The following is a 26,039-nucleotide window of genomic DNA, read 5'->3' as shown; positions in this document are numbered from 1 at the left end:
TTAGACATTGTTGCAGTACACAGTGTAAACACCTGTGTAACTAGTACCCAGGTAAAAAATAATACATGGTAAGCAACACCCCAGAAACCAGCTGTGCCTATTTCGGAACTTTACATTAATGCAATCAAGGTACATGAATTACTGTGTGGCTTTATTCCTTTTTTCCATCTTCTGTTTATTAGACTCATCCATGTGGATGAGTTGCTCTTTCAGTGCCACCAAGTTTTCCACTGTATGAACATTCCACGGTTTTTTTTGCTACAAGTGTTGTTGAACACATATCCTGGTGTACATAAGCATGAGTTTCTCAAGTGTATATTCAGAAGTTAAGTTGATGAGTCATGAGAATTTTAAATACCAAATATTTTCCAAAGTGGCTATAGCAATTTATGTTCCCACTAGTCATTATGTTATTTTTAACAAGAAACCTTGGTGACCTAACGATCTAATGCCAGTTGTTAACAGAACAGCCCTTAGTGCACATTGCCATAAGGTCTTTATATTCTTAATCCACAAATTCACTGACCACTTGAGCTTTCACAAACCTAACCCTGGCAACTGATGAAAGATATTACACAACATGGCCTCAAAAAGCAACATGATGGCATCAATGTAGATATGACCACAGGGGTTCTTGGGCTACCTTATCAGTTATATTTTGATTAACTCATATTTTGCTTGTGCATATGACCCCAGAATACCAAGATACTGGTAATCCCTTGCTGTCATCTTACTGTTTATTGCAACCAATCATCCTTCCCTGTAGTCCTAAAATTTGCTTGAACCTGTAACTTAGATAGAAACTGCTAGGGGAAAGAATCAAAAAGTGACAGCCTGAGTTTCCCTTATGGGGGTTATTATGAAAATGATCATCAAGTTCTCGTTGGAAAAGAAAACAATGGCCAATTCCTTCACACCACAGACTGTTTAATGGGATTTCTATTTAAGTATTTATTGGCTAGGAATAACTCACAGATCTAATTAATCAATTCTATTTGAAATAGAATGGTAATATTTTGCTATGTTAACAATTACCTTAAAACAATCAAAAAGATGATCAAGTTGTTCAGGAGAAAAATCCCATGCCAATTTTGCCAGGAGATCATGTACATTCTTTACAATGGCTTCATGTTTCCCTGCCTATTGAAAAACAAAAACAAAATCACAACACACTAGAATCTGAGTAACAGATTAAATAGTATATACTGCTTGCTGACAACTATTAATGAAGTACTCCTATCTCTTTAATTTAACTGTAACACAAGAAAATTCTTAACACAGCCTGCACAGAGGCTAAGGCAGACACATCACTAGAGGTCAGGAGTCGAGACCAGCCTGGCCAACAAGATAAAAACCAGTCTCTACTAAAAATACACAACTTAGTGGAGTGTGGTGGCAGGTGCCTGTAAGCCCACCTACTTGGGAGGCTGAGGCAAGAGAAATCACTTGAACCCAGGAGGCAGAAGTTGCAGATGGAGCCACTGTACTCCAGCCTGGGTGACAGAGGAAAACTCTGTCTTGAAAAAAAAAAAAAAAAAAAAAATTCTAACATTATAAAATGCTTTAGAACTGCTACCTAAAACCTGGCCACTTAATTTCATGATATAATAAATACAGCTAATGTGTACTCTGGTGGTTCATAAAAACCTTTATTACAATTTAACATGCCAATTTTAATACAGCGAATAGAAAAATAAGGCACACTAACAATATCGTTCAAAACTGGAGCCTTAAGCAATCACGGCAAAACTGTTTTCTTGGTTTTTATAGACTAAAAAAAAAACCCAAAGCTTTATAGTCTACAACTCAATAATGTTTCCTAAGAAATCCACAAGTAGAAAACTGTCATTAAGATAACAGCAGAAGCTGTAGTTTCCAACTCAAAAACTAAAAAGGTTACTATTCCTTCTAAAGAGTTAATAAATTCTCTGGAATAATTATTATAGGTCTTTATAAAGATTTAAATCTGACACTGGAGGTTTCTGCTTTCTAGTAAGTCTATGAAGGAACCAATTACAGTTGTCTTTACACTTTTTCAACAGACATTCCTTATGATTTTACTGTTTGCATCTTTATTTAAAACCACTGACAAATTCTCAACCTTTATCGAATACAGACAAAGAAATATTCTTATTTTAAAAAGATTATTGGTTATTTCAAAAAGATTCCTGGCAGAGGAACAAGCATTTAAATATTCTCAAAGTCAAACAACACTAGCCTCCAACCATTTCATAACAGCTACTGTATTTCTTCAGATTTTAGTATCTTTATTTTAAAAACAAAATAGCTACCATCTTAAAATTCCTTACCTGTGCTGCCCAGATATTATCAAGATCCTGTAAGGTCAGAGCTTTTTCTTTGATGACAAAACGAAGAATCTTCTCTAGCTTTTCTACATACTGTGGCTGATGAAGACTATCTCGCAACACTATGGATAAGATATTGTTCTGCTGTATCCATTCCTAAATGTTAATTCAAAAACGTGTTTGAAAGCAGGAACTAAAACAATTTTTTCTTAATTGCTGACATTATTAAATAAGAAATTTTAAAACACATTTACAAGATATAATACTGATAAAATATGCTTATGTGTTGCTTTAATGGAAAATTATGAAAGTATAATTTTATAACAATTTTGCACATACAGAAATGCTTCCATAAATTAGAAATACTGAAATCTGGAGTGAAGATCCAAGTTGGCCGATTAGGAGCAGCTCAGGATTGCAGCTCCCAGTGAAAGCAGAGAGGGTAAGTGGACACTGCATTTCCAGATGGATTTTTACTGCCCATAGACCAGGAGATTCCCAGGCGGAGGAGCCCCACGGGTTGCCACCACGGGTATTTTGGCTGGCGCAGAGGTTCTCCACACTAAATACCCTGGTCTGGGTGCCCTTTTAAGCTGGCAATTGGAGCTCCAGGAAGGCAGAGTCGCCCATTCATCTGCAAAAAGGGGACTGAAACAGGGAGCCAGGCCAGGAGATTCCTGGGCAAAAAAGCGCCACGAACCTCAGTGCCGCTGTTTCAGCCGGCTCAGTGGGTTGCTGCACAGGAAATCACACAATCACACAAATCCCAGCACCTTTTCAACAGGCGACTGGAACACCTGGGAGAGTCTCAACCCTTCATCTAAAAAAAAAAAAAAAAGGCTCTGAGGCAGAGAGCCAGGTGATCAGGCTCGGCAGGTCCCACTCCCACAAAAAAAAAAAAAAAATGCTCTGGGTTGAGAGTTTCACAGCTGAATCCGGGACAGTCCAGCTCTGTGGGGAGGGACATCCACCATTACCGAGGTACCCCCACCACTACGGAGGTAATATGCCATTGCTGAGGCAGCCCGCCGCTGCCTAGGCAACCCGCCATTACAGAGAGAGTCCACCATTACAAAGGTGGGCCACCATTGCCAAGGCAGTTCTAACTACACCCATATAAACAGGACTGCAGGGAAGTTCACATGGTAGCTGGGCGGAGCCCACAGCAGCTCAGCAAAGCCTCTGCAGGCAGGCAGTGACTAGGATGCCTCCTCGCTGGGCAAGGCAGCCCTGAAAAAAAGGCAGCAGCACAACAGAAACTGACAAATAAAGCCCTAACTCCCCGGAACAGAGCACGTGGGGAAAAAAAAGGGGTTTATGAGTTCTGCTGCAGCAGCCTTAAATGTACCTGCCCAGCAGCTCTGAATGAACAACGGAGCTTACAGCTCAGCACTTGAGCTCCTATAAAGGACAAACTGTCTCCTCAAGCAGCTCCCTGACCACCATATATCCAAAGAGTCACCTCATAAAAAAAGAGATCAGACTGACATTTGGTGGGCATCCTTCTGGGACAAAGATAGCAGAAGAAGAAACTGGCAGCAACCCTTACTGCTCTGCAGCTGCTGCAGGTGATCCCCAGGCAAGTAGGGCCTGGAGTAGACCTCAGCAGTCCTACAGCAGAGGGGCCAGACTGTTAGAAGGAAAACTAAGAAACAGAAATAACTTCATCATCAACAAACTGGACGTCCACTCAGAGACCCAGTCTGAAAGCCAGCAACTATAAAGACGACAGGTGGATAAATCCACAAAGATGGCAAAAAACCAGCAAAAAAAGGATGAAAACACTGGAAACCAGAACACCTCTCCTCCTACAAGGGATCACAACTCCTCACCAGCAAGGGAAGAAGGCTGGATAAAGAATGCATGTGATGAAATGACAGAATCAGGCTTCAGAAGGTGGGTAATAAGAAACTTCTGTGAGCTAAAAGAACATGTTCTAACCCAAAGCAAAGAAACTAAGAACCTTGAAAAAAGATTTGACGAAATGCTAACAAGAATGGACAACTTAGAGAGGAATATAAGTGAATTGATGGAGCTGAAAAACACAACATGACAACTTCGCAAATCATGCACAAGTTTCAACAGCCGAACTGACCAAGCAGAAGAAAGGATATCAGAGGTCAAAGATCAACTCAATGAAATAAAACGAAAAGGCAAGATTAGAGAAAAAAGGGTAAAAAGGAATGGACAAAGTCTCCAAGAAATATGGGACTATGTGAAAAGAACTAATCTACCTTTGATAGGTGTACCTGAATGTGACGAAGAGAATAATCCAAGTTTCCAGAAAAACTTCCCCAACCTAGCAAGGCAGGCCAATATTCAAGTCCAGGAAATACAGAGAACACCACAAAGATACTCCTCAAGAAGAGCAACCCCAAGGCACATAATCATCAGATTCACCAGGATGAAATAAAGTAGAAAATGCTAAGGGCAGCCTGAGAGAAAGGCTGGGTTACCCACAAAGGGAAGCCCATCAGACTCACGGCAGATCTCTCGGCAGAAACCCTACAAGACAGAAGAGAGTGGGGGCCGATATTCAACATCCTTAAAGAACTTTCAACCCAGAATTTCATATCCAGCCAATCTAAGCTTCGTAAGTGAAGGAAAAATAAAATCCTTTGCGAACAAGCAAGTACTCAGAGATTTCATCACCACCAGGCCTGCTTTACAAGCGCTCCTGAAAGAAGCACTACACATAGAAAGGAACAACCAGTACCAGCCACTCCAAAAACATACCAAATGGTAAAGAGCATCAACACAATGAAGAATCTGCATCAACTAACAAGCAAAACAGCCAGCTAGCATCAAAATGGCAGGATCAAATTCATACATAACAATATTAACCCTAAATGTAAATGGACTAAATGCCCCAATCAAAAGACACAGACTGGCAAACTGGATAAAAAGCCAAAACCCATCAGTGTGCTCTATCCAGGAAACCCATGTCACACGCAAGGATACACAAAGGCTCCAAATAAAGGGATGGAGGAAGATTTACCAAGCAAATGGAGAGCAAAAAAAAAAAGCAGGAGTTGCAATTCTCGTCTCTGATAAAATAGACTTCAAAGCAACAAATATCAAGAGACAAAGACAGACATTGCATAATGGTAAAAGGATCGATGCAACAAGACAGCTAACGATCCTAAATATATACGCACCCAATACAGGAGCACCCAGATACATAAGGCAAGTTCTTAATGACTTACAAAGAGACTTAGACTCCCACGCAATAATAGTGGGAGAATTTAAAACCCCATTGTCAGTATTAGACGGATCAACCAAACAGAGAATTAACAAGGATATCCAGGACTTGAACTCAGACCTGGAACAAGCAAAACTGATAGACATTTACAGAACTCTCCATCCCAAATCCACAAAATATACATTCTTCTCAGCACCACCTCACACCTACTCTAAAATTGACCACATAATTGGAAGTAAAGCACTCCTCAGCAAATGCAAAAGAATGGAAATCATAACACACAGTGTTATGATGTAATCAGATCACAGTGCAATCAAGTTAGAACTCAGTTCAGAAACTAACTCAGAATCACACAGCTTCATGGAAAGTGAACAACTGGCTCTTGAATGTTGACTGGATAAACAATGAAATGAAGGCAGAAATAAAGATGTTCTTCGCAATCAACAAGAACGAAGACACAACATACCAGAATCTCTGGGACACATTTAAAGCAGTCTCTAGAGGAAAATATGTCACAATAAGCGCCAACATGAGAAGCAAGGAGAGATCTCAAATTGACACCCTATTGTCAAAATTAAAAGAGCTAGAGGAATAAGATAAAAAAAAAACCTCAAAACCTAGCAGAAGACAAGAAATAACTAAGATCATAGCAGAACTGAAGGAGCTAGAGACACAAAAAAACCCTTCAAAAAAAAAAAAATCAATAAATCCAGGAGCTGGTTTTTCGAAAAGATCAACAAAATAAACAAACCACTAGCCAGATTAATAAAAAAGAAAAGAGAGAATAACTAAATAGATGCAATAAAAAATGATAAAGGGGATATCACCACAGATTCCACAGAAATTCAAACCATCATCAGAGATTATTAAAAACAACTCTATGCACATAAACCAGTAAACCTGGAAGAAATGGATAAATTCCTGGACACTTGCCTCCTCCCAAGCCTAAAATAGGAAGAAGACGAAACCCTGAATAGACCAATAACAAGGTCTGAAGTTGAGGCAGCAATTAAGAGCCTACCACACACAAAAAAAAGCCCAGGTCCAGATGAGTTCACAGCCGAATTCTACCACATATACAAAGAGGAGCTGGTACCACTCCTTCTGAAACTATTCCAAATAATCCAAAAAGAGGGAATCCTTCCCAAATCACTTTACGAGACCAACATCATCCTGATACCAAACCCGGCAGAGACTCAACAAGAAAAAAATACTTCAAGCCAATATCCATGATGAACACAGATGCAAAAATCTTCAATAAAATACTGGCAAGCCGATTGCAACAGCACATCAAAAAGCTTATCCACCATAATCAAGTAGGGTTCATCCCGGGGATGCAAGGCTGGTTCAACATACGCAAGTCTATAAACGTAATTCACCACATAAACAGAACCAAAGACAAAAACCACATGATAATCTCAACTGATGCAGAGAAGGCCTTTGACAAAATTCAACAGCCCTTTATGCTAAAAACCCTCAATAAACTAGGCATTGACAAAATGTATCTCAAAATAATAAAAGCTATTTACGAAAAACCAACAGCCAATATCATACTGAATGGGCAAAACTGGAAGCATTCCCTTTGAAATCTGGCACTAGACAAGGATGCCCTCTCTCACCACTCCTGTTCAATATAGTACTGGAAGTCCTAGCCAGAGCAATCAGGCAAGAAAAAGAAATAAAGGATATTCAAATAGGAAAGGAGGAAGCCAAATTGTCTCTATTTGCAGACGACAGGATTGTATATCTAGAAGACCCCATTGTCTCAGCCCAAAATCTCCTGAAACTGATAAGCAACTTCAGCAAAATCTCAGGATACAAAATCAATGTGCAAAAATCACAAGCATTCCTATACACCAATGACAGACTTAAAGAGACCCAAATCAAGAACAAACTGCTATTCATAACTGCTACAAAGAGAATAAAATACCTAGGAATACAGCTAACAAGGAACATAAAGGACCTCTTCAAGGAGAACTACAAACCACTGCTCAACGAAATTAAGAGAGGACACAAACAGATGGAGAAACATTCCATGTTCATGGTTAGGAAGAATCAATATCGTAAAAATGGCCATACTGCCCAAAGTAATTTACAGACTCAACGCTATCCCCATCAAGCTACCAATGACCTTCTTCACATAACTGGAAAAAACCACCTTAACGTTCATATGGAACCAAAAAGAGCCCGAATAGCCAAGTCAATTCTAAGCAAAAAGAACACAGCAGGAGGCATCACACTACCGGACTTCAAACTATACAAGGCTACAGTAATCAAAACAGCACGGTACTGGTACCAAAACAGAGATATACACCAATGGAACAGAACAGAGGCCTCGGAGGCAATACAACAGATCTACAACCATCTGATCTTTGACTAACCTGACAAAAACAAGCAATGGGGAAAGGATTCCCTGTTTAATAAATGGGGTTGGAAAAACTGGCTAGCCAGGTGCAGAAAGCAGAAACTGTACTCCTTCCTGATACTTTACACTAAAATTAACTCCAGATGGGTTAAAGACTTAAACATAAGACCTAACACCATAAAAACCCTAGAATAAAATCTAGGCAAAACCATTTAGGACGTAGGTGTAGGCAAGGACTTCATGACCAAAACACCAAAAGCATTGGCAACAAAAGCCAAAATGGACAAATGGGACCTAAACGAACTCCACAGCTTCTGCATGGAAAAAGAAACAGTCACTAGAGTGAATTGGCAACCAACAGAATGGGAAAAAAATTTGGCAGTTTACACATCTGACAAAGGGCTGATATCCAGAATTTACAAAGAACTAAAACTGATTTACAAGAAAAAAAACAAACAAGACCATTCAAAAGTGGGCAAAATATATGAACAGACATTTTACAAAACAAGACATACATGAGGCTAACAAACATATGAAAAAATGCTCATCATCACTGGTCATTAGAGAAATGCAAATCAAAACTACATTGAGATACCATCTCACGCCAGTTAGAATGGGAATCATTAAAAAATCTGGAGACAACAGATGCTAGATAGGATATGGAGAAATAGGAACACTTTTACACTGCTGGTGGGAGTGTAAATTAATTCAACCATTGTGAAAGACAGTGTGGTGATTCCTCAAGGACCTAGAAATAGAAATTCCATTTGACCCAGCAATCCCTTTACTGGGTATATATCTAAAGGATTTTAAATCGTTCTACTATAAGGACACATGCACAGGAATGTTCACTGCAGCACAGTTTACAATAGCAAAGACCTGGAACCAACCCAAATGCCCATCATTGATAGACTGAAGAGGGAAAATGTGGCACATATACAGCATGGAATATTATGCAGCCACCAAAAACGATGAGTTCGTGTCCTTTGTAGGGACATGGATGAACCTGGAGACCATCATTCTCAGCAAACTGACACAAGAACAGAAAATGAAATACTGTATGTTCTCACTCATAGGTGGGTGTTGAACAATGAGAACACATGGACACAGGGAGGGGAGCACTACACAGTGGGATCTCTTGGGGGGAAACGGGAGGGACAGCAGGGGGTGGGGAGTTGGGGAGAGAGAGTATGGGGAGAAATGCTAGATATAGGTGAAGGGGAGGAAGGCAGCACATCACACTGCCACGTGTGTACCTATGCAATAATCTTGCATGTCCTTCACATGTACCCCAAAACCTAAAATGCAATAAAAAGAAAAAAGAAAAAAAAGAAATACTGAAATCAAAAAAATTCTACACTCCAGCATTTATTCAGAAAAATATTAAAGTACACAATCACCACGGTAGGGAGGGTACAGGATCAATTTTAGAATCATTGAATTCTTTATCCCAATTTGTTCACAGAATTATGTTTTGACCTTGGGTAAAAAGGCACTCTATTTTTTACATTCATTCATTCGTTTTTTGAGACGGAGTCTCACACTGCTGCCCAGGCCGGAGTGCAGTGGCAAGATCTTGGATCACTGCATTCTCTGCCTCCTTGGTTCAACCAATTCTCCTCCCTTAGCACCCCGAGTAGCTGGGACTACAGGCGTGTGCCACCACGCCCTGCTAATTTTTGTATTTTTAGTAGAGACGGGGTTTAACCATGTTGGCCAGGATGGTCTTGATCTCTTGACCTCATGATCCACCCACTTCAGCCTCCCGAAGTGCTGGGATTACAGGCATGAGCCACCACGCCCAGCCTTACTTTTATTAACAATTATCATGTGCCAGGCACTATTACTGCTTATCCGTTATCTCTTTAATTTTCCAAACAATCCTAGTAAGAGATACATTATTCTATTAGAAAATGTAAAGAGGCTCACAGATGCTAGAATTGGAATATGAATCAAGTCATATGCTGCCACCGTCTGTTTTTCTGTAACACTATGCTAGCTTGCTCAACTAGCATTCATTTAATCTATAGCAATAGAGTGATAACTCATGATACAAACGGGGAGTAATCCCCACTGTATGATTTTGCAATATTCAGTTTAACTGAGAATAAAAAAGTAGTTAGGCCCAAAATGTGCTCGAGAAGTACATGTCTCAGCTTAAAAAGAGCCAGCTTTTAATTTAATGTCTAATCTGTTACAGATATTTTTATTTTATTCTACATATATACATATATTTTTAATATAGAGACAGGGTCTCGCTTTATTGCCCAGACTGGTCTTGAACTCCTGGCCTCAAGCAATCTCTCCTCTACCTCCCAGAGTGCTGGGATTACAGGCCTGAGCCATTGCAGAGTTGCAGATACTTCTGTAAAATACAGTAAGAATGTCACAATGTCAAACTGCAACTAAAGTTTCTAAACACTTAACGCCATTTTCTGTCCTATCTAGGAATGGTTCAAGAACTAGCACTACTCTTCACACCATACTTTCAATAGCTTTGTGCTGGACTTTCCATGAGGCAAATTGGTACAACATATGTATGAAACCAGATGTCTACCACCTGACCCTCTATTACAGGGCAATATCTAAGCAGTCTCCACATACATTTTAACACACTCTAATCACTATCTCGGCTATTTAACTGAGGGCTCCTTGAGCGCAAGAACAGTTCTCCTACAGATGTTTCCCCAGGACTGCTACACAATCTACATTCAAAAAATATTGGCACTATACGTAAATGGCATACTTACTCATTTCAAAACAATGTATACAAAATATCTATGGTACATAAAGTTTCCTAAAATTTCAATGTCAAGGGCTTTCAAAATAAAATTCTCAAAATCATGATAAAATGATTTATGTAGATCTTATTCTAGTAATTTCATTTCCTGTTTTAAAACATTTAACTGTAAATGGTCAAATGAACAATAGGGCCACTTTATAAGGTACCAGATACGACCCAATCCACTTTCTAGATCAACTCTACCTACTCCATTTCAATCAATTTTCCCTCCCCAAAAAACTAGTAATTACTTTAGAACGCCACATTCTAAAGTTTATCACATTCACTAAGTTTACCACATTCACTAAATTTATCAAAGATGTTTTAAAGCTACACATAGCAATATCAAATAATAAATTGTGTTATTTCAAAAAGTTCTCAGGATTAACAGAGTTATAAATCAATCAGAACATCTCCAATTTGAGTTTATTTTAAAATGTTACTGATTTTTTTAGCTAGAGCTATTCTAACTTTTTGTCCTAAGTCGATTCTTATTCACATAAAGAAGAATCGAAAGACTCACTGCCATTCGTTCAGCTGTGAGCCACTCTTCCTCCTCAGGATTACCATGCCGATGGGTATAGTATGATACACTAGATATCACCTTATTAACTTCATTCAGTGCATTCATCTTTCCATTGAAAGAAGAAATTTGCAATAATCTGTAAGAAAAATTCAGTCATAAGTATGATTCTAAAATTGGCATAAATAATTACTTCAAGACTTAAGTATCTTACCTAAGTATCATTTTTAACCTAAATATTTCTAAGTTTTTAACAGTTTCTTCTTGTCCTGGAACCCTTGAAGCTAAATTCTTCAAAGATTTAATAATCATTGAAAGAGCATCATTTTTGGCTTCATTCTTTGCTTCTTTTTTCAGTTCTTCATCAGTTAAGTTTTCTAAAAACTGTGGAACCATTTCTATTATTGGAAGAAAGTATTTTTTCACTGTATAAAGAGTGAGAAACTCATAGCATTGCCCAAATGGTCTGAAATAAGAAAGACACAAAACTCCTGTAAATATGTGAATTCTTAAAATCAATTTAGGACTAAACTCTATATCACTTTTTGAACTCTATATTACTTTTTAAAAATTCAAGTAATTCGTTGAAGAAGAAATCACAGTTGAAAACCTCAATTTTTATGAAGCAAAACCCAGTAATTCTACAGTGCACTAAACATTGATTTTTAAATGTAACTTACTTAATAAGGGCTGCAATTATTTGAACGTTTAATGCTGATCCATTAATAAAACGATCATGTAAAATCTGGAACCCATTTAGAGTGCCAAATTTGTTGAGAAGATCCACTAGCCAACCCTGCAACACAATTAATGCAAAAAGTTAACTTCCTACTTTAAGGGGTAAAAAGCACTAAACCTTTATTAAAATATACTAGAAATAGTAAATTCAATAAGACAAATCATCTTTCAAAGGACCACAAAACATTGCATTTTGTTCATAGTAATTCCACCTGTGAGACAGAAGCAGTATACGGAGCAAGTACAGATTAAATCATTGGGGCACAGTTCTGTCTGTCTGTTCGAATCTAAGTGGTGAACAAGAATTAGAAGACATGCTCCTATTTCAAATATCCCACCATAGAAGAATGAATACCTTCTAATTATTGGAAAGTCTTTTATATTAATTTTCAGGAGGCAGAAAGGCTTCAAGAGAGTTAAGAAGAAGCTACTTAGTAACCTAATATGAATGAATTTTGAATCTACTTCTTGTTTAGTTGTAAAACATTAAAATTTCCCTATAAACATAGTAACAGCCACAGAGTGAACTGTCAATTAAAAATTAAGCCCTGGTATTAATATCCATTGTTCTTAAGTAGAATATGCTGGTTGATACTTTTGCTTATACAAATTGCACCCAGTTCTCCTTATCTTAGAAGTAACACCATGTAACAGGATGAACTGTCTGAGAAAAAGCTGTAGCTCAAAGTACCATACAGCTGGGACAGGAAACAGTTGTGAGGCTAAAAGCATGTCTGTATGCAAAAAGTTAAAATGAATTATAAGGCTATATAGATGTAAGAATCAAATATTATGTAGAAATTAACGTACCTAAGAAAACCTTTCACACTTTGCCACCTTCTGCAATTTAGGCCATGTTTTAGAAGCTGCTGAAGGGAAAACAATGGACAGAAAAGGCAATTTTCGCTTCTACAGCTTAAGCAAAAATATTTCCTACAGCTTTTTTTTTAAATGTACAGGAAAAAGGAAAGATGCTAAATAAATGGTTGTATGTCCAATGTTTGTTTAAAGAGAAAATATGATAGCTAATGTTAGTTTTGTTTTTTGTTTTTGTTTTTGTTTTTTTGAGACTAAGTTTCACTCTTGTCACCCAGGCTGGAATGCAATGGTGTGGTATCGGCTCACTGCAACCTCCACCTCCCAGGTTCAAACAATTCTCCTGCCTCAGACTCTCAAGTAGCTGTGATTATAGGCACAAACCACCACCACGCCCGGCTAATTTTTGTATTTTCAGTAGATACTGGGTTTCACCATGTTGGCCAGGCTGGTCTCGACTGCTGACTTCAGGTGATCTGCCCATCTCAGCCTCCCAAAGTGCTGGGATTACAGGCATGAGCCACCTTGCCTGGTCTAATGCTAGTTTTGATATGGTTTTTAAGAATATAAATGAACTAAATTATCTAATAAATCCACTATCATATTTTAATATATTATAGTGTTTTCCTACCTTTTTAGTCATAAAAGGCTAATTCAAAACCATTAAAACTGAGTACTTAAGTCACCAGATCCCTTTTGTCATTCAGCAATTGTAAGAAAGTATATGCTCATTATGTAATATATTTTATTTCTTCAGTAACTGTAATGAGATTATTAGAAGATATACTTGACAATAACATAATATGTATAAAACAGCAGGTGTGGACACAGTAAAAAATTATCTAAAGCTAATCTTTTCATATTTCTTCAGCTGCAATGTACGCTTAAACAACTGAGAATATTAAGATAGACTGCTTCAAATTGAGGCTAATAGACTAGCTTCAGCAGCTGCCAAACAACAGCTTTCCTTCTCTGGCTGTAAGTTGTCAAGACTGGCAGAGAAAGATCAGTTGCCCTAAATAGAGAAATTCAAAATGACCATACAGCCTATAATTCACCATACGCTTTCCACATAGTCTTCTATTCCTACAAGTTCCTTTTCTCAAACATAGCATGGTGAATTTCACCTGAGACCTTTTGTCGCAACCAATGAAGTTTTTATTATATTTTGAATGTTTGGATAACCTCACTTAAACATCTGCAAACATCTTGGGAGAAGATGGGAAACAGCTAACACTCTCAGAGATAGTCCTGACAGCTTTAGCTTTATCATGGGTCGAAAGTTGAGGCCACAGAGGTTCAATGCCCCAGGAGGGTAGGAGGGTAGGGGGTGTAGAGACAATCTGAAGTAGAACAGAAGACCTACCAAAAACTCCAGAGGATAATTGAGTATTAAGGCTCAAAAATATTCCTAATAAAATAGAATTTTAAGCTCTGTAACTCAAATTTCTCAAAGGTAAATGCAACTCATTACAAACAGTATTTGAAAGTGAATCTACAGCATGCAAAATTTATCTCCATCAACTAAGTTTAATGATCTGAATTTTGCCACCACCACCTTTGTAGAACGGGAGAAAAAAAAACATATGGGGGCTCTTATATATCCCTTAGATTTTTTCATTATATCATGACATCTACAACCAACTAGGGACATGGTTGAAGATTCTGCCAAATACGTCACCTTTTAATCAGATTTTTAAAAGCTTATAAAAGACCGGTTTAGCTGTGTGATAAAATTTCTCTTACTTCAGTAGCAAGTAAATATGTAGGTAACTCCAGAGAATATGCTATTTTGGGCTATATTTTATAAAATTGTACTCTTGAGGGTTTTGAAAGTCTACTCTCACAGTCGCTATTTTTTATTAGTTTAATAGCAAGAAATGTACTTCAAAGACATATAATTATCTTCAACCAGAAGTCATCTAAAAATTTTATATTTAGCCATGTTAAATCAAGTTTTGTTCCCCGTGACTCTCTTAAGTTGTGGATTACTGGCATATAGAGGGGGGAAAAAAGGTAAAATTTAAAAAGAAATACAGGTGTAGATGAAAATTTTTATTTTGAAGACTGCCATGATTTAGATATTAACCTGATCTACTCAAGTAAAACTAAGCCATCTAGTGGCAACAATATGAACTGGGAAATACCAGAAAATCTCAACTATTAAGTTTGACAAATTTTTGATAATAACTTCAGGTTATTAGTAGAATAAACCAAGTTCTGAGTAATATGACTTAAAATTTTTCTGGCTGGATAGAAAAAGGGAAATTTGTACAAGACCTATAATATTAAAACTATCTCCCTAAAACCTAAAAATTTTAAATTATATATTTAATAAGACAAGCAACATTTAGGGATACATTTTTAAAAATGTACAGTCTGTTTACACCAATATAGAAAACTTACATTTATGTACAGAATATAGATATTTAAGAGAGATTTGGAAGACTTACTATATTGATTTCAGTAACAATTTTCTGATGTATCATTAGGTAAATATATTTCTGTAATTTTATGATGTATCAAAATTTTAGAATGCTTAAAACGATCACGGACCTACAGATCAACACTTCAGTCCTCGGCCAAAGAAGTAATCTCCTACTCTATTTCAAAAAAAGTACAGTCTATTTTCCACTAACCCAAATTATGACTACTCCTAAAGAGGCTGGACAGAAGACAATGGGGATAATTACACATGCAGAAAAAACAAATACAGAACTAAAATGACAAAGCTATGAAAAATGCTCCTGGTTGTGTATATTTTCACTTAAACTGTTAAAGCCTATTTCACTGTGACACTTTAAATACAGATTACTGAAGATTCTGTGTCAGAGCAGAACAATCATATTATTTAATTTTGAAAATAACAAATCAACACACCTTTGGTGATCGAGGGTCTGGAGAACGAGCAAAGAGTTCATCTTCAGGCAACTGAACACTTGAGGAAACTGATTCACATGGACGTGTACCATTGTAGATATGGAATTTGCAGTGAGGATTTAAGGCCATGGCAAGAAGTTCTAAAAGTGGAAACCAGTCCTGGGACAACTTGGCCACACATAGCTCCACCAGACGATGAGTATTGTTAATAATACACCTCTGTTATATAAGGGGGAAAGGTGATTTACAAGGTCAAAGCACTGCAATTTCAAACAGGAATGTCTTCCAGTATTAATCGTATCGTAACTAATAAAATTATCTCTTCATTTTCTATACTAATCATTTCATTAATATTGTGATCAAACTGATTATCAAAATATTAGAATTTGTTTACTTCATAATTTATATGGTATTTTCAAAGCCATTTGCTATGGCTTAAAAAATACAGGAGGCACCATATGTTATCTATTCCCGCTCTCCATCCACAGATAAGATGCAAATTATTTTTTTCCTCTCTGGAATTTGTATACGAGAAGCAGCAATTCTAAAATCTAAACAATATGTCAGGCCGGACCCAGTGGCTCACGCCTGTTAATCCCAACACTTTGGGAGGCCGAGGTGAGTGGATCACACTTGAGGCCAGGAGTTGAGATCAGCCTGGCCAACAGGGTGAAACCCCGTCTCTACTAAAAATACAAACATTAGCCATGCGTGCTGGCACGTGCCTGTGGTCCCAACTACTCAGGAGGCTGAGGCAGAAGAATAGCTTGAACTCAGGAGGCAGAGGTTCCAAGAAAGCAAAGATGGCGCCACTGTACTCCAGCCTGGGCAACAGAGCAAAACTCTGTCTCAAAAAATAAAAATAAATAAAATAAACAATATGTCAATCATCCAAGATAAATTTGCTAGCTAAATGTCAAATGCAAAAGTCTGGTCCCACTTCCAAAGTTTCCATTTCTACACCTATAAAATTACATGTTAAATCAGAAGATGTGGAATCTTTATGCTATGGTCCTATTTGGGAAATAGGTTATAGACCATGAAAATATTATCTTCTTGACAACTTATGACCATGTCCATAATATACAAAAGAACAGAGGCCAGGCATAGTGGCTCACACCTGTAATCCCAGCACTTTGGGAGGCTGAGGCAGACAGATCACTTGAGGACAGGAGTTCAAGACCAGCCTGGCCAACATGGTGAAACCTCATCTCTCCTAAGAATACAAAAATTGGCCAGGCATAGTGGCACACGCCTGTAGTCCCAGCTACTCAGGAGGCTGCGGCAGGAGAACCGCTTCAACCTGGGAGGCGGACGTTGCAGTGAGCCGAGATCGCACCACTTCACTCCAGCCTGGGAGACAGAGCAAGACTCTGTCTTGGGGAAAACAAAACAAAACAAAAGCAACAGAGACTTAGAGTAATTATGGCATTTTATCAGTCTGAGACATACACTTTTTTCACTGTTTAAGATCTCTGGAATCTGACTCTATCTTATAATACATTATAATGTGTTAAAATGTATTATAATTAACATGATATATAATGTATTATTATAATGTATAATGAATCATACATTACTGTTTTCCTAAATGGAAGGTATTTGCAGAGAGGATTTATGTTTGCTCCTGCTAGTCACTTGGGGGCACTACCCACCTGAGACCAGTTTACATTTTCCCCTTAAGGATTTTTTTGTATCACAACTGTCATTTGAATTCAGACTTGCAAAACTGTTTAAATACTGCTTGTGGTTTAGATTTTCATTTTTTAATTTTTATCCCTCCCTCCACCAAGTGCCAAGGTTAAGATATGCAGGGGTTTTTGCTGTCCCTTTCTGCAGGGTAAGTTCATTTCTCATTTACCTCTACCTTTTGGTGTCCCAGATTATGTATAAGATGCCCCATCTTGGGTATTTTTCTTAGTAGTCCATAAAACAGTGACATACCTTGCAACTGACAGCATTATATTTTTAATGAAATGTGATGACTTGCCTAAGGTCACAGACACTTGAGATCCCAGGGGATACATTAAACCCAAATTTAACTCTAAATCTCATGCTTATTCTAAATGACCACGTTGCCTTCAAGAGAATTTATGAATATTTTTATGTTTTTCATTTTTAGAACTTTTTTTTTTTTTTTGAGAAGAAGTCTCGCTCCCATCGCGCAGGCTAGAGTGCAGTGGTGTGGTCTCGGCTCACTACAACCTCCACTTACCAGGTTCAAGTGATTCTCCTTCCTCAGCCTCCCAAGTAGCTGGGATTACAGGTGTGTGCCACCACGCCTGGCTAACGTTTTTTGTATTTTTAGTAGAGATAGGGTTTCACCATGTTGACCAGGCTGGTCTGGAATTCCTGACCTCAGGTGATCCATTCACCTTGGCCTCCCAAAGTGCTAGGATTACAGGAGTGAGCTTGGCCCAGTTTTAGACCTTTTAGCACCCCTGGCCCAGTTTTAGACCTTTTAATTCAATTATAACAGACCAAATATAACACAGCCATACACACATACACCCCTCCCCACTCACAGACAACACTATGTAAAACTGATTCTTTAAAGTCAAATGCAAGACTCACATGAATTTCAAACTTCCAGCCACTCACTGCTTCATCTGTAAGGATTTTAGTGAATGATATTGTTAGCCCATCTCGGAAAAATCGCTGACATGCTTCACTTTTAACATCAAGCCCTAAGATAAACGGAGAAAAATTAATGCAAACAAAGCATTTCTCTGATTGTTTTTACAATGTCCAATATACAATAAAAGGTAATAAATAACTGGAAATTTCAATGACAGCTAATAAATATTTAATTGTATAAAAGCAGATTAACCGAGTAATAGTAACACTAATTGAAAATGTTACTAATTATGGTACTAGCCTTAAACACAAAATGGTGATCAGCAGCACATTAGAGGGAAATTTAAACAACGTTTTGCTCCCTGAAAATAAGCCTTTGAACTTAAAAACATTTCACAACTAATTTTCAAAATCTTATTTTGTTCATAAATCATTCATTTAGCATCAATATCCTTATACTGTGTCTGATGAAATAAAATGAATTACGTCTTATCTTCCTTATTAGTCTCTTTCATTGTCTCAGTGTCACTACTTTACTTAATTTCACCTCATTTTAGAAAGGCAACAGAGCCATGTGCTTCCAAACAAAGAAAATCTAACTCTTAACGACAAAATGAAAAACATCAATTTGTATAGAAAGTATTATCTGACTTTGATAGTACAAAAGAGATGGTAATTTAAACTTTTAAAAATTTGGAACTTGTCGACACTGGGGTCTCAGAAAAAAATATGGTGAAAGGAGAAATACACACCCACTGAATGTCAATGCTATTAAATGAAATACCATTAATCAGTGTTTACCCATCATTTTTGTCAGGACTTAGAACATGCTTAAGCACAGAAGTCTTCACAAATTTGCTCATATGCCCCAAATAAAGGAAATCAGTATATTGAAGCAGTATCTACACTACTATGTTTGATGTAGCACTATCCACAATAGCCAAGATTTTGAACCAACCTAAGCATCAAAAAATGAATGGATAAAGGAAATGTGGTACATACACACCACGGATTATTTAGCCATTAAAAAAAAATGAGATCCTGGCCGGGCACGGTTGCTCGAGCCTGTAATCCCAGCACTTTGGGAGGCCGAGGTGGGTGGATCACGAGGTCAAGAGATCGAGACCATCCTGGTCAACATGGTGAAACCCCGTCTCTACTAAAAATACAAAAAATTAGCTGGACATGGTAGCGCGTGCCTGTAATCCCAGCTACTCAGGAGGCTGAGGCAGGAGAATTGCCTGAACCCAGGAGGCGGAGGTTGCAGTGAACCGAGATCGTGCCATTGCACTCCAGCCTGGGTAACGAGAGTGAAACTCCGTCTCAAAAAAAAAAAAAATGAGATCCTGTCATTTGCAACAACATGGATGGAACAAAAGGTCACCATGTTAAGTGAAATAAGCCAAGCACAGAAAGACACACATCACATGTTCTCACTCATTTGTGGGATCTAAAAATCAAACAACTGAACTCATGGACAAAGAGAATAGAAGGGTGGTTAATGGGTACAAAAAATAGAATATGACCTACAAAAGGGTGACTACAGTAAAAAATAATTTAATTGTACCTTTTAAAGCAACTAAAAGAGTATAACTGGATTGTTTGAAACACAAAAAATAAATGCTTGAGGTAATGAATACTGTGTATCTACTCTGATGTGATTATGCATTTTACACCTGTATCAAAATCTCATTACCCAAAAATATATATACCTACTATATACCCACAAAAATTAAACATTTTTTAAATAAGAAAGGTATTTTCTTTAAAAATTTTTTGATAAATTAGTGAACAAATGTATAAAAGAACAAAAAATTTTGAGTGGTAAAAACTGTAACCTGTCCATGTATTATATTTTCAGTTTGTTAGACTACTTCTACAAGATTAATGAGGCATAAGGATATTTTCTCCAAACAAAAGAGAGAAATTATTCTAAGATAAATCAGATTTTCCCTTGACATGGGAGTTGAACTTAAAAGCAAGGTACTAAACATGTTAATTTTGACAATAATCAATTTCAATTGTGATAGTGCCTATTGTTAGTTATAACACATCCACAGTTATCCTATTTAAGAAAATAAAATGTTACTGCTTTTTAATCTGCAATGCCTTAAAAAATGAATTGAGAGTTACTACAATAGTAGTACTCTGTTAGATCAAATGCACCTTAAGTAGACCAACATCATTGGGGGGGGGGGGATTAATTCCTGCATTAAGCTTTTTCTTCTGGACCCCTGAGTAAAAATACCAGATTTCCTTTTGTTGGTTTAACAAAAGCTGAAAGTTCATCTTTCAGTTCTATAAGAGAAAAATGACACCTTTCCTGTGTATTAATAAAAAAAAAAAAAAAAAAAATAGGCTGGGTACAGTAGCCCACGCCTTTAATCCCAACACTTTGGAAGGCCAAGGTGGGAGGATCGCTTGAGCCCAAGAGTTTGAGACCAGCATGGGCAACCAGATTGTCTCAAAAAAAAAAAAAAAAAGCCAGGGGTGGTGGCTCATGCCTGTAATCTCAGCACCTTGGGAGGCAGGTAGATCACCTGAGGTCAGTAGTTCAAGACCAGCCTGCCCAACATGGTGAAAAACCTTGTTTCTACTAAAAGTACAAAAATTAGCCAGGTGTGGTAGCAGGTGCCTATAATCCCATCTACTCAGGAGGCTGAGGCAGGAGAATTGCTTGAACCCGGGAGGCGGAAGTTGCAGTGAGCTGAGATCATGCCATTGCACTCCAGCCTGGGCAATAAGAGCAAAACTCTACCTCAAAAAAAAAATCAGCAGGGCATGATGATGCGTGTCTGTATCCCACTCAGGAGGCGGAGGCGGGAGGATCACTTGAGCCCAGGAGATAGACACTGCATTGAGCCATGATCACACCACCACACTCCAGCCTGGGTGAAAAGCAAGACTATCTTACAAACATGTAAGGTAGACAGTTTATTTTATAAGTACGCTATTAATAAAATGGTAATTTTTAACTAAAGGATTACGAATGAAGATTTTACTAGGTACAAAGAGCCACACACCCTAACTCACTGTCATTTCAGGAAAGTGAAAATAATTTGTGGATTTATATAGTACATATTTTGAGGACACAAATGACTCAAGATAATTACAAGGGGGGTGGGGGCAGATATGTCCGGAGTCCATCATACCATCCATCATTTATAGAAAATTGTAAAATGTTCTTTTATATATTACTTCTCATAACAGATAAGACCCTTGGTTAAAAATGTTTAACCTGGCTGGGTGCAGTGGCTCATGCCTGTAATCCCAGCACTTTGGGAGGCTGAGGTGGGTGGATCACAAGGTTAGGAGATTGAGACCATCCTGGCTAACATGGTGAAACTCCATCTCTACTAAAAACACAAAAGATTAGCCAGACATGGTGGCACATGCCTGCAGTCCCAGCTACTTGAAAGGCTAAGGCAGGAGAACTGCTTGAACCTGGGAGGCAGAGGTTGCAGTGAGCAGAAATCACACCACTGTACTCCAACCTGGACAACAGAGTGAGACTTCATCTCAAAAAAATGTTTAACCTTTGAGTGACAACCTCTTTGTAAATCTGACTAAACAATGAATCCACTCCTTAGAAATACAAACATACATAAATTTTATCTAACTTCAGAGAGTTCACAAACACTCTTTAAGAATGTCCAAAGGATATGAGCTCCTGTTTGCAAGCTGTAAGTATGTGTTTATAATGGAGGAAAACAAATCCACTTCATCCACTTTGCGGATGAAGTAAAAGTACATCTAGTAGCATACATTATAGAAAGCATAAAAACATATAACTTACCTTTTTTACTAAGATCAATAGCGGCTTCTAAAAGCACTTCTAATTCCCCTTTCGGCAAAACTGGAACTACCCATCGAGGCCTAAGTTTTATAAAATAAAAAGATGTTTAATAGTTGTACACTAAAAGAGGCACTATAAATGAGCTACTAATTATCTTCTTATAAAGATATTTAATATTAAAATAACATTGAAGTATTAAGACAAGGTTGGAAGAATATCTGCTTTGTGGGACTAAGCACCATCTGCTGTCTCTACAAATTTTTAAAGATACGTCAAAAGATAAAGCAATAAGAGAGAAGAAAACTAAATTATCTTGATAACTTAGGGTATAAAACTATTATAACAACTATTAACTAACTAGATATCATGGATATTTTTGTTAAAACTGACAGGGAAGTGCTCTTTCAGGATCAGATCAAAGGAGACACTATGATAAACCTCTTCTTTGCCCCTCATCCCCACTTTTTTTTTTTTTTTAATTAAAGAGACAGGGTTGGCTGGGCACAGTGACCCACGCCTATAATCCCAGCACTTTAGGAGGCCAAGGCGGGCAGACTGCCTGAGCTCAGGAGTTCAAGACTAGTCTGGGCAACACAGTAAATCCCATCTCTACTAAAATACAAAAAATTAGCGGGGCATAGTGGTGTATGCCTGTAGTCTCAGCTACTCAGGAGGCTGTGGCAGGAGAATTGCTTGAACCTGGAAGGCGGAGGTTGCAATGAGTCGAGATTGTGCCACTGCACTTCAGCCTGGGTAACAGAGCAAGAAGACTCTGTCTCAAAAAAAAAAAAAGGAAGAAAGAAAAAGAAAAGAGAGGAGAGAGAGAGACAGGGTCTTCTCATGTTGCTCAATCTGGTCTCAAACTCCTGGCCTCAAGTGATCCTCCAGCCTCAGTCTCCCAAAGTGTTGAAATTAAAGTGTGAGCCCACTACACCTGGCCCACTGTTGTCTTGAACTTCCTCACAAAGAAGAAAATAAACAGGAGGAAATGGACTGATTTCTGCCTCTGTTCATTATAATATATCAAGTTTTTCTGAAGGGTAAGTAAGCAGTGGGTCTCCAAGTTTCCATGCCTCACAGACATCCTCCACCCTCAAACAAGGATGCAGGATACAACCAGGTGGTGCATTCTCCAGTCTCGGTGGCAGCCTATGAATCCATCCTTTTCCTAACCCTTTGCCCCCCTCATCACCACCCAACACACACCCACTGTTCCCCAGAAGAGTGACCCTTCTTCCATCCATCCCTTTATCTGTGTACTCAGAGTAGGCAAAGTCACTAAATACCCCCAAGGCATTTTGATTAAAAATACTCCATTACCAAATAATTTTTTTTTTTTTTTTTTTTTTTTGGAGACAGAGTCTCACTCTGTCACCCAGGATGAAGTGCAGTGGCACGATCTCAGGTCACTGCTATCCCTGCCTCCTGAATTCAAGCAATTCTCCTGCCTCAGCCTCCCAAGCAGCTAGGACTATAGGCGTGCACCACCACGCCCAGCTAACTTTTGTATTTCTTAGTAGAAACGGGGTTTCACCATATTGGCCAGGCTGGTAATGAACTCCTGACCTTGTGATCCACCTGCCTCAGCCTCTTAAAGTGCTAGGATTACAGGTGTGAGCCACTGCACCCAGCCCAGATAATCTATTAGAAACAAATATATACTACACCTTTTGTCACTGTTCATATTTACATTAAAAAACATCACTTGTGGCTAGATGTGGTGGCTTACATCTGTAATCCCAGCACTTCGGGAGGCCAAGGCAGGCGGATCGCTTGAGGCCAGGAGTTCGAAACCAGCCTGGCCAACATGGCATAACGCTGTCTCTACTAAAAATACAAAAACCAGCCAGGTGTTATGGTGCACATCTGTAATTCCAGCTACTTCGGAGGCTGAGGCACGAGAATCACTTCCATCACAGAGGTAGAAGTTGCAGTGAGCTAAAAATTGTACACTGTACTCCACAGCCTGGGCAACAGAACAAGACTCTGTCTCAAAAAAAAAAGAAAGAAAAAAGAAAAAGACAACCAATAAACAAAAAAAGACACGACACAGGGCACCTGGTAGCTCGAGCCTGTAATCCCAGCACTTTGGGAGGCCGAGGCAGGTGGATCAGAAGGTCAAGAGATCAAGACCATCCTGGCCAACATGATGAAACCCTGTCTCTACTAAAAACACAAAAATTAGCCGGGCGTGGTGGCACGTGCCTATAGTCCCAGCTATTCGGGAGGCTGAGGCAGGAGAATCACTTGAACCCGGGAGGCAGAGGTTGCAGTGAGCCGAGATCATGCCACTGCACTCCAGCCTGGCTAAAGAGCGAGATTCTGTCTCCAAAAAAAAAAAAAAACCCATTTGTATTTTTCTCTCTCCTGAGGACTTGCTAATAATATGCAATTTTAGTCCTCTAGTCAACCTAAGAAACCACCAACTACCAGACAAGTATAGAAAAGCAACGAACAATACAACCTTCTGCTATGGTATCACTGCTACAGAGAATGGTCAGGGACCACCATTACAAACAATTTTTGTTTGACTATAATTCATTGTATACCATTACTATGGGCACCTGCCAGAATCACAGAATATATTCTTATAAATATACAATTAAAAACAATAGATATTTATTTACTAACAGGAAAAATATTCAAGATAAATGAAGAAAGCAAGTTACAAAATTATAGTAAGAATTCTGTATTTATAGAAAAATCAATTCATATATAATAGTAAACACAAAGGTAATCTGGAGAATGTACTCCTGCTCATTAACAGTAATTTTTGGCAGGAATATGTGTATGTAAGGGGGAAATCATAGGGAAATTTAGACACGTATTTCTGCTTAGTAATGCATATTTATTATTTATATATTCAGATTTTTTTAATGCAAAGGATTTCTATTTCCCGTCACATTATGCATTTAACAGTGTTATTTTTAAAAAGTGAAATACAAAAAAGAAAAAAGAAACTCAGTAAAGCAAGTACCTCTAAAAACATGTGTTTTCATTACTCTCCTTTTGGGGAGGGAGGGGGAAATGTGTCACACCTTCCAAGCACTCACTTGTTGAGCCCACAGTCTGGTGAAGACCACAGTCATATGAGATTCCCTGATGTGCTTTCCCTAGCCTCTTGAAATCGTTTTCTTCCTCTGCACAAAAACTTACAGCTTCACTTTCTTGGAGTCTTCTTCTAAATAATCAAAGTGTGCTGGGGTGGGATAAGGTGGTTGTTTGTATTATAAGTCTGAAAAATTATATTCTGAACTGTTCCCTGGTATGAAGACCAAGAAAAAAAGAAACATCTAGGATGGTTAAATGGCTCAAACTAGTCAAGAGTTCACTAGGGTCAGACTCTGAGGAACTCAATGTCCTCATGACCTTATTTACCTCAGGGCATCCCAAAATTATGAAAGTCATCCAGCAACCAAGAGACCAATAACAAAAAAACTTCATAAACTTTCAAAGAGAGAAACTGCACATACAATTTTACTTCAGAAACAAACCAACTAGGGTCATCACCATTAATGTGAAAATTTTACTAACATTCTCACTCCCTTTCATTTATTAAAACAAGAATTATGAGTTATAAAATACTTGGCAGTGACAAAGCTGTAAAGACTATTAAGGTGGCAGTGGGGTTACTTTCCTGTCTGCTCTTTCTTGTGTGTTACATACATTAAAAAAACAAAGCAAAACCAACTCACCTGTTGATCATGTCATCCAACTTGGCCAAGTCAGTATGTGGAAATGCAGGTTCCTCATCTTCAAGCGGTGGTGGGGCATCACCTTGACCTTGCTCATCTGGGGGGGTTGCCGGGGAATTTTCATTGGAAGAATCAGGCGATGAAGTCTTAATTAAAAATTAAATATTCCACATTTAAGTTTCTATAACATATGAAAAATAGTAATCCAAACACCAACACAGATGAGCATTGCAGATTTAAAAATTTTTTAACTACTGCTACATATCCATTGGTTCTCCATCTGCAAATTTAACCAACAAACTTTGATTGAAACTATTTGAAAAGATTGCATCTATGCTGAATATGTACAGACTTTTTTG

At 38.1% G+C, this 26,039-nt stretch overlaps 1 protein-coding gene across 31 annotated transcripts in view; it reads right to left on the bottom strand.

The window, feature by feature from the left end:
- The window catches only part of USP9X (ubiquitin specific peptidase 9 X-linked), a 152,533-nt gene that overhangs the window by 83,796 nt on the left and 42,698 nt on the right, over positions 1–26,039 (bottom strand). For all 31 annotated transcript variants that reach the window (XM_078364058.1, XM_078364063.1, XM_054251121.2 and 28 more), the window contains 9 exons: positions 25,681–25,826; positions 21,986–22,065; positions 18,187–18,299; positions 15,613–15,831; positions 11,859–11,974; positions 11,393–11,644; positions 11,179–11,317; positions 2,310–2,462; positions 1,036–1,140 (listed from right to left, as the gene is read on the bottom strand). In XM_078364058.1, coding sequence (XP_078220184.1) covers positions 1,036–1,140; positions 2,310–2,462; positions 11,179–11,317; positions 11,393–11,644; positions 11,859–11,974; positions 15,613–15,831; positions 18,187–18,299; positions 21,986–22,065; positions 25,681–25,826 — 1,323 coding nt within the window. The remainder of the gene's footprint in view (positions 1–1,035; positions 1,141–2,309; positions 2,463–11,178; positions 11,318–11,392; positions 11,645–11,858; positions 11,975–15,612; positions 15,832–18,186; positions 18,300–21,985; positions 22,066–25,680; positions 25,827–26,039) is intronic.

The sequence above is a fragment of the Callithrix jacchus genome, chromosome X (assembly GCF_049354715.1).
Source record: "Callithrix jacchus isolate 240 chromosome X, calJac240_pri, whole genome shotgun sequence".
NCBI classification, from domain to species: Eukaryota; Metazoa; Chordata; class Mammalia; order Primates; family Cebidae; genus Callithrix; species Callithrix jacchus.
Note: the sequence above shows the minus strand (reverse complement) of the source record. Positions and strands in the feature narration are given on the sequence as shown.